At 29.8% G+C, this 16,160-nt stretch overlaps 2 protein-coding genes across 4 annotated transcripts in view; both read right to left on the bottom strand.

Annotated features, from left to right (window-relative positions):
* The window catches only part of LOC117181869 (serine/threonine-protein kinase NLK), a 305,252-nt gene extending 299,572 nt beyond the window's left edge, over positions 1-5,680 (bottom strand). For both annotated transcript variants that reach the window (XR_004468191.1, XM_033374878.1), the window contains exon 1: positions 4,206-5,680. Coding sequence is in view for 1 of the 2 variants with exons in the window: in XM_033374878.1 (XP_033230769.1) it covers positions 4,206-4,483 (278 nt within the window). In the remaining variant the exon portion in view is untranslated. The remainder of the gene's footprint in view (positions 1-4,205) is intronic.
* A 7,357-nt stretch (positions 5,681-13,037) lies between these two features.
* The window catches only part of LOC117181656 (ubiquitin-protein ligase E3B), a 30,629-nt gene continuing 27,506 nt past the window's right edge, over positions 13,038-16,160 (bottom strand). For both annotated transcript variants that reach the window (XM_033374555.1, XM_033374556.1), the window contains exon 16: positions 13,038-14,882. In XM_033374555.1, the coding sequence (XP_033230446.1) occupies positions 14,710-14,882 (173 nt within the window). In that variant the 3' untranslated portion in view covers positions 13,038-14,709. The remainder of the gene's footprint in view (positions 14,883-16,160) is intronic.

Below are 16,160 nucleotides of genomic sequence, written 5' to 3'. Positions count from 1 at the left end.
GTTAATTTTACTCTTATCTTTTTCTTGATAAGTCCATGTCTCGCTACCGTATAGTACAGTCGGTACAAATATAGAATTATGTATTGCCATTTTAGCTTTATGATTTACAGAATGTATATTCATTCCTCTGTAAAATCACAATGTCATATAATACCACTAGGGTAGTCCAAAAATCGTCAATTTTGAAAAGTGAAATGTGCTTTTTGAAGAAAAAAAGAAAATTCTAAAAAAAAGTGTGTACCTAGATTTCTATGTTTCCCATACGAATTCATTAGTATCCTATAAATCTTTCTTAAATTATCTTTTTTCCTTAAGATAAAAAAGTACTAAATGAACGTGAAAACAATTTACGGTACCAATGAATTCGTATGGAAAATATCTACCAGTCTATAGACTGGTAAACATTTTCCATACGAATTCATTGGTACAGGTACACTAAAAGTCTTAATTATTAAAAGAAGAAGTAAATTACGTACAAATCGTACCGTCAAATGGGACTAAAAAACTCGTTTTTTTTCTCGACTTGTGACAGTAAAGTGCAAAAAGGCATTTATATTAGGTATTGATGCTTCGAAAGTATAATCTTTTCATGTACCTGAAATTCCGAACGTTCAAATGAACGAAATATTTTTTCCAATTTCTATTTTACCCAAAAATATTGTTCCAACTGAAATTTTAAATATACATTATGACTTTGTTTCAATAATAAATTATTTAAAATATAAATTAACAATTATTTTAGCACTCTTTCTGGTTTACAAAGGCATAAGTAAAAAATTTTCGTTCATTTAAACTTTCAGAACTTTAAGCGGCGAAGGAAAATCGTTATTATGTTTGCAATTTGCAATATTTTTTCTAAACTGTAAAATGTTTTCTGTATATTTACTAGAGAAAAATAATACACGTTAGTTTTATAACATTCGAATCAAAATTGAACGTTAGATGACAGTTGAAAGCTATTCATATTGTTGTCTACAAGGGGACCAGCGGTATAAACCTATTATATGCGTGTTCTACCGCTGATTTTCAATTGTTTTTCGCGGGTTCGCATTTTTCTGCGTTGTTTTTCAAGCTGCGGGCAATTTTTATACGTCAAAAGATTTAGAAACGCACGCCGAACATAGATGAGCTTGCAAAAAATTTAAACAGTTTATTACAAAGATATGCTGAGTGTTAGTAATCGAGACACACTCCTCTCCGTCTTTACAGCGATCTGAGACACTGGCCTATTCTACGAGTAAATAATCATAAAAAGGTTTGTTTGAATTTATATAATTGAATCAGACAAATTTTCTGCTTTAATTAAAAAAAGGTTTATTTAATTTTAAGAAATGAAAACTATTTGCCTTATTAATTGAAACAAATAATTTGTTTAGTACAGTCTGTTTGATTTAAACAAAAAATTGACTTTTATTAAACAATTCATTTGTTTAAAATCTGTTTATTCGAATTTATAAAAATGTTTGTTTGATTCAAACAAAAAATACAGTATAAAGCAGTACTACAAAGTGCCGCTAGGCGTGATAAAGCGCTTCCGGCGATTCCTAAGTAACTAACCTAGAATCTGAATTAATTTATCATGTGATTTATTTTATGGCATTGGAATTTTTTCAGTGTTGTATTATTCTGAAGGTTCTGATTTTCTGTAAAATCTTAAATTAACTGAAAGATGGACGAAAGAACTCTAGTTTAGGAATTACTTGAATTGTATCATTGTATAATTGAATGCTCAATTTTGAGGTTAAGTGTAAAGAAAACGATTTACTTCACTTGAACAAAGTCTATCATTATTTTAAAAAATATATAGTCAATGTAAATAAGAACGTTACTTATTTTAAACCAGAGATTTATTTACACAAGCCAAAAATCTATTTGAACCAAACAAATGAGGACAAACAAAAAATTTATTCGAATCAAAACAACATTTATTTGACCCCATATTAAAGAAATAATTTGTTTAATTCAAACAAAATTTATTTGATTCAAACAAACATTTTTCTGAGTGAACTGAGTCGTTGTAAGAAAAAGCATGGAATTCTTATAAGATGCCTTAAGCAGTTAACGGGTGTTGACCGCGGATGCTTCAACTAATGAAACTGCACCAAACAAGCTTTAAAATAAAATTTAACAATTTATCAAACATAAAACCATTTTTAATTTAAAACTTGTTACTCAGAGAAAGAGATAATAAATTATAAAGAATAAAGTTGCGAGTGATCCGGTTTCCCCTAAACGCGCAAGTATCTAAAGTTCCGAACGTTCAAATAAACGAATTTTGTTAATGGCTTTGTAAACTAGAAATGGCGCTAACATATTTATTCGCTTTATATTGTAAAAAAATAGATTAAAAATAAACTGCGAGTGCATTACTTTAATTGCCGTTCGAATAATATTGATTGAAAAAATGAAAATGGGAAAAAAAATTTCGTTCATTTGAACGTTCTGAACTTCAGGTAAATTACAAGCGCCTCTTAGCCCTATTTATGGTAATCGTATACAATTTTTTAAAGTTTAGAAATTTACTAGTTTCAAATAATATAATCTCATGTAATAGCGATTAGTTTTTCTACTAATATTTTTAAAAAACAGGTCAAAAAATGAATTCACTGCCATTTTTTTGGGGTTTTCGGATTACAAACTAGTCACTCTGCTAATCGGTGTTATCATTGGGGGCATTTCATATAGATATAGCTTAATTTACTATTCAATTATGTATATATGGTTAATAGGATTATCAGCTTACGCTACCAAGCGCTTTTTTAATCTAACAAAAAAATTGTGTCTTTGTAGATGATATTTTAAATCTCCATGTCTCCTGTGGACCACCTGTGTATACATATTTTTCCGTGTAAAAAAGGTTTTTCTAAAAATGCTAACAGCATATATATCTACCATAGATAATTATCTTACTCTTAATATGTATTTTGTGATATGAAAATAGTTTAAAAGTAATGATCGTGATTCTATGTTGTTAATATTATCGATATTACTAAATCTAGGCATCTCCTTTCAAGGTCTTTTGATTATTTACATAAAAGTGGAGAAAGTTCATTCAATTGTTACTCTTTTCTTTAGTAGTCAGAAGAATTCCTTAATGAAATAAATTTTTTATTTTTCGGGCTGTAAGTCTGCTGAATTAACTGCGGGATAAATATACTCTAACTCGTGTAAGAACTTTTCGCTTTTTTAATACTTGATAATATTTATGAGTATTTACTATGATTATTTGATTGAATGTGCTAAAATATTATTTTATTATGATTGCTAAACTGACATGGTGCAGTGCTGCCAACCATCAAAAGTGGTTATTTCACTGAATCAATAAGTAACATTTCACTGATTAAATAAAAATAAAACAATTTTTTTTTAAATAAAAAACATTACATTCAAGGCAATGTTTTTGACCAGAAGGATATTTAGAGGGCAGCGATTGAAAAAAATATTAACACTTTTTTAGCACCCTGCCTTCCACCCTGTAAATCGGTTCGCCGATTCAACCTTAATTTTTCAATTAAGGTAGCTGTGCCTAAAATCAAATTTCTGAAAAATAGCTTTTTCCTCATAGATAGATTTTCAGTTTTAAATAGTATTTTAAAACGTACAAAAAAAATGTCAACATGTTTTCATCAATTGAAATTTTTCTCAATATAGCTTCTTTACAATTTATGAAGAATATGGTTGTATTATAACAATTTATGGCTTACTTTTTCGAGGAAAACATTCTCTACAGCTATCCTGTTTCCAATAGGGAAAGTGAATTTTTCTATGGCTGAAAACGTTAAAACATTTTTTTTAAAGAAAACCTTTATTGATCAAATAACTATATTTAAAAATTATTTGCGCAATTTCAAAATTTAAAACAGTACAGGTGTAGGGAATCGTTTCCCCGGAAAAAGCAATGACTTATTAAAATGCCGTTATTTTTAAAAAAGTGGCAAGAAACATTAGTAAGAAAAAATCCAGTGACAAGAACTATTGTCAAAATAACTATTCAGAAAAAATATTTGTTCTTTCATAATGCAAGACTGATAATATCATTTCAATTCTTGGAATCACAGAATACTTTTTATTCCATAGATATGACTTGTTCGACAACTACCTTTAAAGGATTTTGTGTTTCAAGGACGTAAATCCTTTATAACACGAAACTGTTCATTTCTGCGAAACATCAGCATCAACATATATTCGAAACGTTTGAAACTCACCAGACAACTCCAAAGGCCCCGTAACCGATGGGTCGATCAGGCTGGACGGGATCCTGTGTTGGCGGTGGGGGTGGGGGTGCAGGGGCCGCTGGATGATAGTAGGTGGGGGGCGCTTGAGCTGCGGCCGCGGCTGCAGCGGCGGCAAGGACCGCCTGAGCCTGACCCGGGTGGGCCCCCGTTGCCCCACCACCCGTAGCCCCCGCCCCACCACCCTGCATCAACGACATAGACACGCTCATGGACACTCGCGAGTGCCGGCTGGGCCCCACTACTGCCATCAAATCCTTCCTAGGGCCCCCTAAACACTCCTAGCCACTCTGCTTCACTTCTTCCTCACACACAAGCTATTTCATATAGCTTCCACGCAACACTCGATTCCTTTTTGAGTCGAACCGCTTTTCTCACACTTTTCTTCTCTGCTCCGAAACGCTTTTATCTTGGCAGCTCGTCAGAAATCAGATCTCATCAATTCGGGCCCAAAATTATTCAAATTATAGAAAAAATTAAGAAAACTGATCAGATCGAAATAATGGATCTGATTGGAGTCGAAGCAGTTTTAACAGAAAATGCCCAAAAATTAATTGCGGGGATTAAGGATCAAATACGATATCATAAGGACCTCGTGCACCTGATGATTACTACTGTGTCTGAAACTTCCCCTTCTTTTCACTTTTGATTCATTTCCTTTCCTTATTTTCGACCACCTTCCCTTTCCAACATCGCGCGAAGATCCAACTTGCTTATCATCACCGAAAGGAGCAGTGGCCTCGTTTCTCACTGATGCAGTCTAGCATTATTCGAGAGGCCTTATCCTCTCGTCAGGTTTCGAAGGAGATTAAATTCTCAATTCTGACTGACGCAGACCAGGTGCGGGTTGCCAATGTTACGTCCCTCCCTCTGCTTATCTCAGGATCAGGAATTCTTTGTCCGAATTTTGCGAAATGGAATTCTTTGTCCGCGTACTTCAACTTCGAGATAAAGCAAAAAAAGAAACAAGAATCGTTCAAAATTCAAGTTTCGAGATAAGGAGTTGACAGCAAGGCAAATCTTCCTCGTTTCACGTAATCGTGGAAAGCGAAACACTGTTATATAGAATTGGAGAATACACTTCGAAAACACAGAATATCCACCTTTTCACGATAACGTCACTGAGCACAAACACTTTCTTCTATCTCGATCACGGAACTTTGAAACACTGACATGAATAGGTTATGTCCGACGCACACACAGCATACTCCTTTCTCTCTCTTTCTAATTTTCTGTCTCCTTCGGGCTCAGCTGTGCTGGAAATCCGACAGAACAGTAGCTTGGGTTGGCAGGTAAGTCGAGGAAAAGACGCAAAATTGTGACGCGTTGGGGAGAATTGTTTTTCGTCCTGTCGGAGCTGAAGTCTGATTTTGCTGGCTTGCGGACGCGGGTGGAGATCCTGACTCGCGAAAACGTCACACTCACGGAGCTGCAAAATCCCCTTTGTACTAGAGCTGCCAGAGCCAGACTGAGCCACTGACCGCGGAGTGACGGAGTTTGCGCTGTGCGTATCGGCGGCGTCAGCCAATCGAGATTTGGCGGGCAATTTGAAGTATCAATTGGAAGCCCGCCAAATGCCAAATTCCAAAATTCCGCCAAAGCAACAATGCAAAATTTCTATTTTACTCAGGGTGGCCCCAAAACTTCATTTTTAAAATTCCCTGATATTTTCATCGCCGATTTTTCATTTTTCCTAATCATTAATCATCTATTTCAGATTAAGACTTAAAATTAATTTATTTATTTCAACCAAAAAGTATCACATTTCGGCTATATGAAAGACGAATTTTAAATCCTACAGAATGAATTTTCAACAAAAACGTTGCCTTTTCTACCATTTAGATATATTTTTAACCAAAAAATTCATTTTTAACCAAACAGTTGGATTTACAATCAAATAGTACAATTTGAATGCAAAATAAATGATTTTCAAAGTACAGTTACATATTTACATTTCTATCAAACGAGATGAATTTTAAAACCAAAAAGATGAATTTTCAATTAAATAATTGAATTTTTAAACAAATAGTTGAATTTTCAACTGAAGGGTATAAATTTTAAACCTAGAATAAGAAAGTTAATTAACTTAAGAAGTTAATTGCCTTAAAAAGTTAGTTAACATAAAAAGACCAATTTTGAAAAAAATAGTCCAATTTTCCACCAAAGAGAAACATTTTCCTAACAAAAAGACGAATTTTCAACAAATGAAGATTTTTCATTTGTTGAAAGAAAGAAAATTTCATTTAAAGGTGAATTTTCTGTAAAGCAATTGAATTTCCAACCCAAAAATATGAATTTTTATCAAAAATGTTTATTTTGAGCTAAACATGTGTATTTTTGACAATCAAAAAATATAAATATTCCAAACCAAGAAGATTAATTTTCTACCAAAAAGACGAATTTGAAACTAAAGAAGATTAATGTTCAACTAAAAATGGAAAATCTAGATTTTCAGATAAAAACAATAATATTGTAAGCCAAAGAAACCAATTTTAAATCAAATAGTTCAACTTTCAATCAAAGAGATGAATGCACAACTAAAATAATGAATCTTGAACTGAAATCCTTAAATTTTTAGTTAAATAAATTAAATTTCAAAAAAAAAAGAGTTTTTAACCAAAGAGATAAATTTTGAACTAAAATTGTGAATCCTGAAAAAGAAAATAAATAAAACAATATTTTAGTTTGAAATTAAAAAACCGTTGAACTCAACCAAAAGGAAGAATTTTCAATAAAACAGTTGCATTTTTATCAAGAAAAATATTAAATTTCTACTAAAAAAGCTGACATTATTAAAACAAAAAAAAAATCAATTTAAAAAAAATAGTTGACATTTCAACCAAGAAAGATTATAGTTAAAACAATTAATTTTCAAATAAAAAAATAATCCATGATTTCAATGAAATAGTTAAATTTTTAATCAAATTAACGGTTTTTAGACAAAATGGTGAATCGCCGACAAAAAAATGAATTTACTTTGAACTAAGTAGTTGACGTTTTAACCAAAAAAGTGGAATTTCCATGCAAAATTTTTGTCTTCACAAAACAGCTGAATTTCTAACCAGAACGTTAATTTTCAATCAAGTAGTTGATTTTTACTTGCTAAAATAGTGAAATTTTTAACCAACAACAATGTTTTTGTAACAAAAGTGTTGCATCTTCAAACAAAAGAATAAAAATTTTAAACCAATAATAAAAAAAATTAATTATACGTAGAGGATTGCAAATTTCTAATTATCCTGAATTTCAGGATGAGATACTTCAATTTAAAATATTAAATCAGTTTCGGTTTTTTAATATTAGACATCGCTTTTGATAGATCATAAAGCGATCCTGAATAAATCGTTCAAAGCGAGTTGAAAACGGGAAGAATATTATACAACAAATTATGTAGGGGAAACCTCCCTAAAGTGGATAATCGTTAATTACAAATACTAATATACGTAAAATAATTAGTTTAATTATTGAATAGTTAGGACACTGTACGTGTTCATAAATTAAAATAAATTATTTTTCTTTCATTTGTGCTCTTAATTAATTATTATCCATTGCAGAGATGTTTATCCTACTGTTGTATTCCTAATATCAAAAAAACTGGGGGGGGGGGTACATTTTACACAAATCTAATACCTTCTCTGATGAGAATGTAAAAAGTTTTCCTCATATAAATAAGGTAAATAATTTAGATTAAAAATGAACAAACAATATTCCAGGCAATGGAAGTTCATGAAAGGTTCTTCAATAGGTCAATTGACGCACATCGAATACGAAACTAAAAATATCATATACAGTGCTGCTTTATTCCCAATATTTTTAAAATTTCCTCGAATAAACAAGATAAAAATAATTTTTCTTTTAATTTATAAATTGTCATTGCTAAATCAAAAGAGGTCACAGAATAATGTTCTTCAATAGGTCATTCGACGTGTCTCGAAACCTCCCTGTATGATGAACCAATAACAAAAAATCAAAACTATAAAAACCCAAAATTTCTCTATTTTGAAACTCTAGTTTTTTCGAAATTGGAAAATTCTTCGTTTTTAGATTTTTTTTCGAACACTGTTATGATTGTATCTTACAAACTATCAAAAATGCCTGCTTTATTATAACGATTCAGCACCCCTTTTCGTGTTTTGAATTTCATAAATTCAAGAATTGTTGGGTATTTTGAGTTATAAAAAGGATTATTGTAAAAATATTTCACAACCGGATTTTTTTTATGTTTATCGTTCTTTCCGAGGGGTTAATTTTACTACTCTTGCAACCTTGTGTGATCCTATGCAATATCTATAAAATCTCGAGCGATCTCTATAAAATTTCGTGTAATCTCATTCAATCTTTTATAATACCCCCTTCAAACCAAAACATTGTAGGGGAATCAGTACAGGTCTCGAATAATTTTCCTACAATGAACTTTTTATCATTTCTTCGCGGTTCCAGGAAAATCATGATAGAAAATCAACATAAAAAGTCAATATACAAATAAGGTTAAAATATTGAAAGATATAATGCAAAAATATAGAAACTAGAAACGAATTATTTCTTTACTTATTTAAGGTAGGAGTTCAAATTATTTTAAGGTATTTCATAGGATTTCAGAGACATTTACGAAATTTTACAGAATTTCAAGAGTTAAAAAATTGCAAGTACATCAATTGGTGGAAAAAATTCCACCGATTTCAAGGGATTTCAAAAATTTAAAGAATTGTCTAATATTTCCAAAGATTTGAAAAGGTATCTAGAGAATTATGGGAAATTAAGGGGGGGGGGGTGTAACACTTTAAAAAAAATTTCTTAATTTTTTTAAATTTGATTTTCTGAATGGAGAACTTTTCAAGAATATTGTGTGAAAATTTGAGATAAATCCGAGCAAAACTAACGAGGATACAGCGGTTTTAGCAACCGCGCCTCATACACGACTCAGCGCAGCACAACACGACTCAGAGCTGAAAAAACAGACAAAAGAAGACACGATTCGTCGTAGACAAGAGCAAAAAGATGTTTTAGACATCATGGATGATAGTAACATTTTTTGTGGACCTGGCATCGATTATGAATCGATTATGTTTTATTCAAAATTTTTTAAAGTTCAAAACTTTAAAGCGTTTTTCCCACAACTCACGTTTCCAAAGTCGGTGCCCCGCCTAACTTCAAAACTACTGGACCGATCCTTTTGAAATTTGGAACACTATTTCTGTACATCATTTACGAGGTAACTCTGGAGAGCTTTTTTCAAATTTATTAATATTTTTTATTTTACAATAACAAATTACCCGATTTTTTTTACAAAAAACGCGTTTTTCACTTCAAATTGTTCCCAAAAATTGGAAAATTGAAATTTCGAAAAAACCCACCCAGCGTTACCTGGTGAACGCAACTATCTAATGAAAAAACTTTGATTTTTTTATTTATGATGTTGCAGCACCGAATTATGATGGGCACCGCAATTCTACTTTTTCAGGAGACGCTTCCGAATAATTGATGTCATTGCCGTATTTTTTAATATCACTACATTAAAATTTTACAAACTATTCTTCGAATGCTATACTTTAATGTACCATTGGGTTTAATTAATAGATTTTAACTGTGTCATAACAAAAAATTCGCAAAAAAGTGCCTTTTTTGGACGAATTAACACCCCCCTCTCCCTAATGAAATTAAATGAAATTTCAAGGAATTCCTAGCGATTCCACAGATTTCAAGGGATTTTAGGCTATTTCAAGGAATGTTAAAGCATTTCAAAAATGTCTAGTGATTTTTGCGGATTGTTTAGAGAACTTTAATGAATAAGTTTAATTTTTACGATTTTAAAAGATTTCAAGGAATTGTAAGGATTTCTAAAGGATTTCAAAAAATTGTAAGGGATTTTAAAAGATTTAAAGCACCTTATTAAATTTCCAAGGACTTCGATGTATTTTAAGGAATTCCAAGGGATTTTGTGGTATTTTAAGAAATTGCACAAGATTTACAGTATTTTATTAAAACTCCAAGAACTTTAAGGGATTTTAAGGAATTTAAAGGAGTTTCACAAGATTTAAAGGATTTTATTATACCTCCAAGGACTTCAATGTATTTTAAGGAATTACACCAGATGGAAGGTATTTGATTAAAACTCTAAGAATATTAAGAGATTTTAAGGAATTTTACCAAAGTTAAAGTATTTTTCTAAATCTCCAAGGATTTCAAGGGAGTTTAAGAAAGTTTAAGTACGGAAAACTCCTCAAAGGAGTTTAAGGAAATTCACCAGACTTAAAGGATTCTTTCTAATCTCCAACAACTTCAAGGAATTTTGAGAAATTGAAAGAGATTTTAAGGGTTTTTATGGTATTTTAAGTAGTGCCACAAGATTTAAAGGACTTTATTATATTATCTCCGAAGACTTAAATGTATTTTAAGGAATTCCAAAGGATTTTTGGGTGTTTCAATAAATTACACAAGATTTAAACTATTTTATTAAAAATCCAAGACCTTTAAAGGATTTTAAGGAATTTTACAAGAGACTAAGATCTCGGAACCCTTGCTTTTAAAGCAAGATTTAAAATATTTCATTATATCTCCAAGAATTTCAAGGGATTTCAGGGTATTTTAAAGAAATTTCACAAGATTTAAAGAATTTTGTTAAATCTGCAAAGATTTTACGGGATGTAAAATATTTCTAGTGATTTTTACAGAATGTTTAGAGAATTTTAATGAATAAGTGTAATTTAATTTATATTTGTAAGGGACTTCGAATGATTTATACTTAGCTTAATGCATTTTTACGATTTTCAAAGATTTCAAGGAATTTAAAGAAATTCCAAAACATTTCAAGGATTTTATTGTTTCAAGAAATCACACTATATTTAAAACATCTGCCTAAATATCCAAAGATTTCAAGTGATTTCAAAAAGTTCTAGGAATTTAAACGATTTTTTGTTAGAGAACTTAAATGAATTATTTGAATTTAATTTATATTCATTGAATTTAAAAAAATTTTCTGGTGAGGTTTACTGAATAAATTATATTTAATTTATAAATTGCAAAAATTCACAACAATCTCAAAAGACTTAAAAAATTGTAAGGGATGCCAAAAATGTTGTAAGATTCCAAAAAATTCGAAGCAATTTCAAAGAATTTCACAAGATATAAAGGAATTTATAGGATCTCAAATAACTTCAAGTATTTCAGAGAAATTCAAAAGGGTTTAAAGGATTTTAAGATATTCCTATAGAAGTTAATAAATTCAAAAGATTTTAGCGAATTAAAAAATATTTCCAAAAGATAACAAGAGATTTAAAGAGATTCCAAAGGATTTTCTTATATTTCAACAATATTTTCAGCGATTTTGAGGATATCAAGATCTCATGCAATATTTTGCAATCCAATGCACCTTTTTTGTATTTAAATTAATGTTGCGGTTTTCGCGGTAGAAATTCGGTTTTTGTTTTTTGCTTCGTTTCCATCGTCACAAATTTATTAATATTAAAAACAATAATTATGAAACCAATAAACAGGCCAGAAAACCTTACAATATGTATTTAATAGTTTCTCTTTTTAAATGCATATGTGTTAAACATTTTTTCTTCATTTAAGGGCTCTCCCCACTTTAGACGCGCAAAAATAAGGCTATTTGCAACCATTTTTTCATATGTTTAAATGATAGATTCCGACATATAAAGTGTTACATTGAATAAATATACTCTCGAAATAGATGAAGTTTTTTATTTTTTTATTTTAGTGAATATAGATGCATAAAAATGGTGGTTGAAAAAAAAAATACAAAAAAAGGAGGGTGTGCGCTGTTGATGATTTCTTTGGGAGGGGTGGTCTTAAAAAAATTAAACGGTTTTAGAATTAGTAGGTGACTGGCTATAGCGCATATCATACGATTTCTTATGTTTTCAAAATTAACAAAATGGCCGACATTTTTCGAAAAGTAAGAAAAGAACACGTATTTTTCATCTTTTTTTGCAAACAAAAAATAGTTTCAATTGAAATTTCAAAAATCTATGATATGCGACATAGTTACACTTATAAAGAATATGTGGTACAATTTTAATACGAAAAGGTTAAGTAGTTTTAAAGACATTATCAACACGCCGTCCAAAAACGTTGTTTCGATAAAAACGCGTTAAAAATTTTTAAAAATGAAAAATCGTCAAAAAAACTCACTTGAGCTTAATCAACTATACCTGCACCGTATATTAAGCCTTCACTTTCTTCATAACGCTCGTTTTCATTCAAAATAGCCTGTATGCGATTGAAATCGATTTTTGGAAAATTCTAAAGTGGATAAACCCCTTAAGTATATAAAAAATTATGAAAGAATTTTAAATATCAGAATTATATTTTGTCTAAAATTATGCCGATATTGACCAACACAATGCGATCATTATTCTAATTAAACATTGATTTGACTTTCGAAAGGTTGAACGACTCTTCATTGATATTCTGAAACTTTCAGTAGTAGTAGTCAATTTGAGTCAGACCACTAAATATAGACACAACAGGTCGTTCATCACGTATTGTCGAGAATTTTTTTTACCTTTTCTATGGCTTTATAACTAAAAAAAATGGTTTTATCATTTCTAAAAATTTTTTCTCACGGACCAAAAATTAATTAGATAGAAATCTTTTAACAAAACTAATAAAAAATAAGTCATTTGGAACAAGTACACTTTCCCCAGGAGCGTATTAATATTATTAATTTTAAATTAATAATATATTATTGAATATTATATTAACACGCTCCCTCCTAAACACTATTCAAACTAAAAATTTCAGCTGGTATATTTACACAGGGTATGAATGAAATCATTAAATATGTTGTTTGCATATTTACATGATTATTAAGAATTCTTACATAAGCATATTAAATCATCATTTTCATCATTTCCTTAACATATCAATAATGTACACGTACGTTTATAAAATATTGCTTTTTTATCATATACGATAAGCGAGTCATTCGAAAATCGTGGTCCACATTGTCGCAGGTTCGCACGAACTTGTTTTTGAACAATTTTAATTAAGCCTTTCTTTATAGATTAGTGCGTGTCGAAAAAATGTGTATAAATTGAAAACGCCTTAGAGCTAAAAAGTTTAATTTTCGGTTCCTTATAACATGCATAAAATTTCAAATTAATCGATTAATGCCTTGTGGTTGGGCGAAGTCCCAAATAGAATTTAAAAAAAGTTAATAGCAGGATTTTGCAAAATCGTGAATGTTATTTTTGTTGTATAATCTGCACAATATGCCTATTTCTTACAAAACTACAAATGAAAATAAAAACCTAGAAGCTCTAAAAGTTATAAATACTTTTTTTTCAGCACAGACAAACTTTTTTACGATCAAAATGTACTTCAAAGAAAATGAGAAGATCAGATCGTTTAAAATGAAGAGTCGCTGAACTTTTTTAAGTTAACGATCTGATTTCAATTTTTTTGGAAGTACATTTTGGACATAAGAAGTTTTTCTACAGTGAACAAAATTATTTCTGACTTTTAGAGCTTCTAAATTGTTTTTAATTTTCAGGTCTCCATACAAAATTAAATGTCTCCTACACAAAATAAAATAAAAAATGGTACACATTAGGCATATCATGCAGATTAAGAAACAAAAATAACATTCACAATTTTTCCAACTGCAAGACATTAATCGATTCATTTCAAATTGTATGCATATTATAAAATACCAAAAAGGAAACTTTTCATTGCGAAGGCGTCTTCATTTATACCATTTTTATTTTCGATTCACCCTGAATTACAATTTTCGATCGTTTCTTCAAAATGCAATATAAACTTTTTTAATAATCACACTTCTCTGAAAGGAAAAATCACATATATAAAACATTCAAGCAAAAAATCACGTCTTATTTTGCTCACAAAAAGAAATATAACAAAGTCCTTTACGTGTGTCTGTGTTGAGAGTGAAAAATAATTACAAGTTTTGTCGTATAATTAAAAAGCCTCAAAAGGGAAGTTCAGAAGAAGAATTACTCTTTGTACTAACTTTTTCATCCACTTCTCATCTAACAATACTACTAATAATTAGCTTCCAAAACTATGAAACTGAAGAAATAATAAAAATACAGTCTGTACACGTGATTGTGCGTTGAAATGATCAATAATCGTTTTTCTCTTATTGCCGAGAGAGTACAAAGAATATTGTGTAAAACAATTCTATTTCGATAAACTAGTACTTATCAACACCATCAATTCCTCTCTTAGAACTAGATATCATTCCAAAATATGGTAGTCTACTCATCATCACTGCACTTATTTATTGTAGGTAATTTATACACAAAGTGGAATATGCACTCCAAGGAAAATATGCTCTTGCAATTTTACGTACAGTGCACAATCGATTGTATAAACAAAGTCGAGTTCAGCGAGCTTTTAGAATTAAGTCCAATCTGCGGTTCGCTTCACTTATTTGCAAGAAATTTTGCAATTTTTGGTTTTCACAGCTGTAGCGAGACATTATTTTCACAAAAAATTACGAAAGTTCGAATCCTGTATTACTCGTAACGGCATATCGCAGTTTTTCTCGCAAAGTACTTTTCTTCTGATAGTTTGGCAGCTTTAGAAGATTAAAACAAGTCGAAGAGGTAGGTAGTCTATTCTGCGGATCCTTTTTCCGTATCGTGAAAAAAGCCCTTATTATGCTACCTAGTAAATCAGAATAAGACAATTTAATTTTATTTATTATCATAATAATAATAAAATATTTTTTTTATGAACAAGTATAACGAAAAAATAGAATTTTTTAAATTAGATCTTGTATCTTTTTTCAACTAATGCAAAAATAGTTGAAAATAATTTGTTATTGTACAATAAACAAAAAAATTGTTCAGAATTCATTGGTTCAACTGGATTTTTTACAACTTTCAGAATTTTGCGGTTTTATTATATTGCGAGCAACTTGTTGCAAATGATAATAAGCTTATTAATGAATTAAATACTTTATTTTATATTTCTGTACGTATATTATATTACTATATTCAATTAACATTAATTAATTATTGATAATATTATAAACAAACTTTATGAACTGCATCATTCTGGGCAATTTTTGATTAGATATTGATTTTTCTCAATATTAGTCCTTTTAATTGGCTAGCCTGTCATAGTTTGTACACTAGATATAAATAGCCGACACATCTTATAATATTTATAAACAAATTAAAAATGTGATTGTTTACCATTTTTATAGGCATGAACTCAATACTTATAATTATATAATTGTTATGAACAATTTCCTCCTAATGGGTTGATAAGTATTAAATAAAACCGAATAAATCTTTATAACCAGCTAAGTTTTATAATAAATAAAATTAGAGATACTTCCATTTTGTCTGCTTTGAAATTAAGATTATTTGATAAGGTTTCAGGGTTGCTACAGAACCAGGAAATCTGGCATTTTGAAAAAGTGACTGCAAATTTGTATTTCTTTTCTTATTTTACAAATTTAGATTAATAGGAATGTCAGGCCTCGGATTTACTTTAATAATCAAAAATAGTGTAAAAACAGTGTTAAAAAGTATCATAAAATTTCTCAAGCAGTAAAAATGAACTACATTGTTTATTAAAAATGTTATTATTTAGTCTATCAAAATTCCTGTTTATTCATCGCAGGATTCACAGTCTTTTCTGTTTTTCTTATTCCATTTAATTGCAGACTGAATTAATAGAACCCAATAAAAAATCCAATTATTTCTGGTTGAAAATTCATTATTTTCGGTCGAAAAGTCTACAATTAAATTTTTGGTTAAGAAATAATATTTTTTAAAAATGCTAATGTTTGGTTCAAAATCCAATTATTTAGTTCACAATTCAACAAGTTTCTTAAAACACTTGATACACAATTCCAACAGTTTTCCTAAAAATTCGTCGTTTTGGTTTGAAATTTCATCAAATTTATTTGATTTTTTTTCTTCTTTAAGTGAC

The sequence above is a fragment of the Belonocnema kinseyi genome, chromosome 10 (assembly GCF_010883055.1).
Source record: "Belonocnema kinseyi isolate 2016_QV_RU_SX_M_011 chromosome 10, B_treatae_v1, whole genome shotgun sequence".
NCBI classification, from domain to species: Eukaryota; Metazoa; Arthropoda; class Insecta; order Hymenoptera; family Cynipidae; genus Belonocnema; species Belonocnema kinseyi.
The sequence above is the reverse complement of the archived record's forward strand: the minus strand, read 5'-3'. Positions and strand labels throughout refer to the sequence as shown.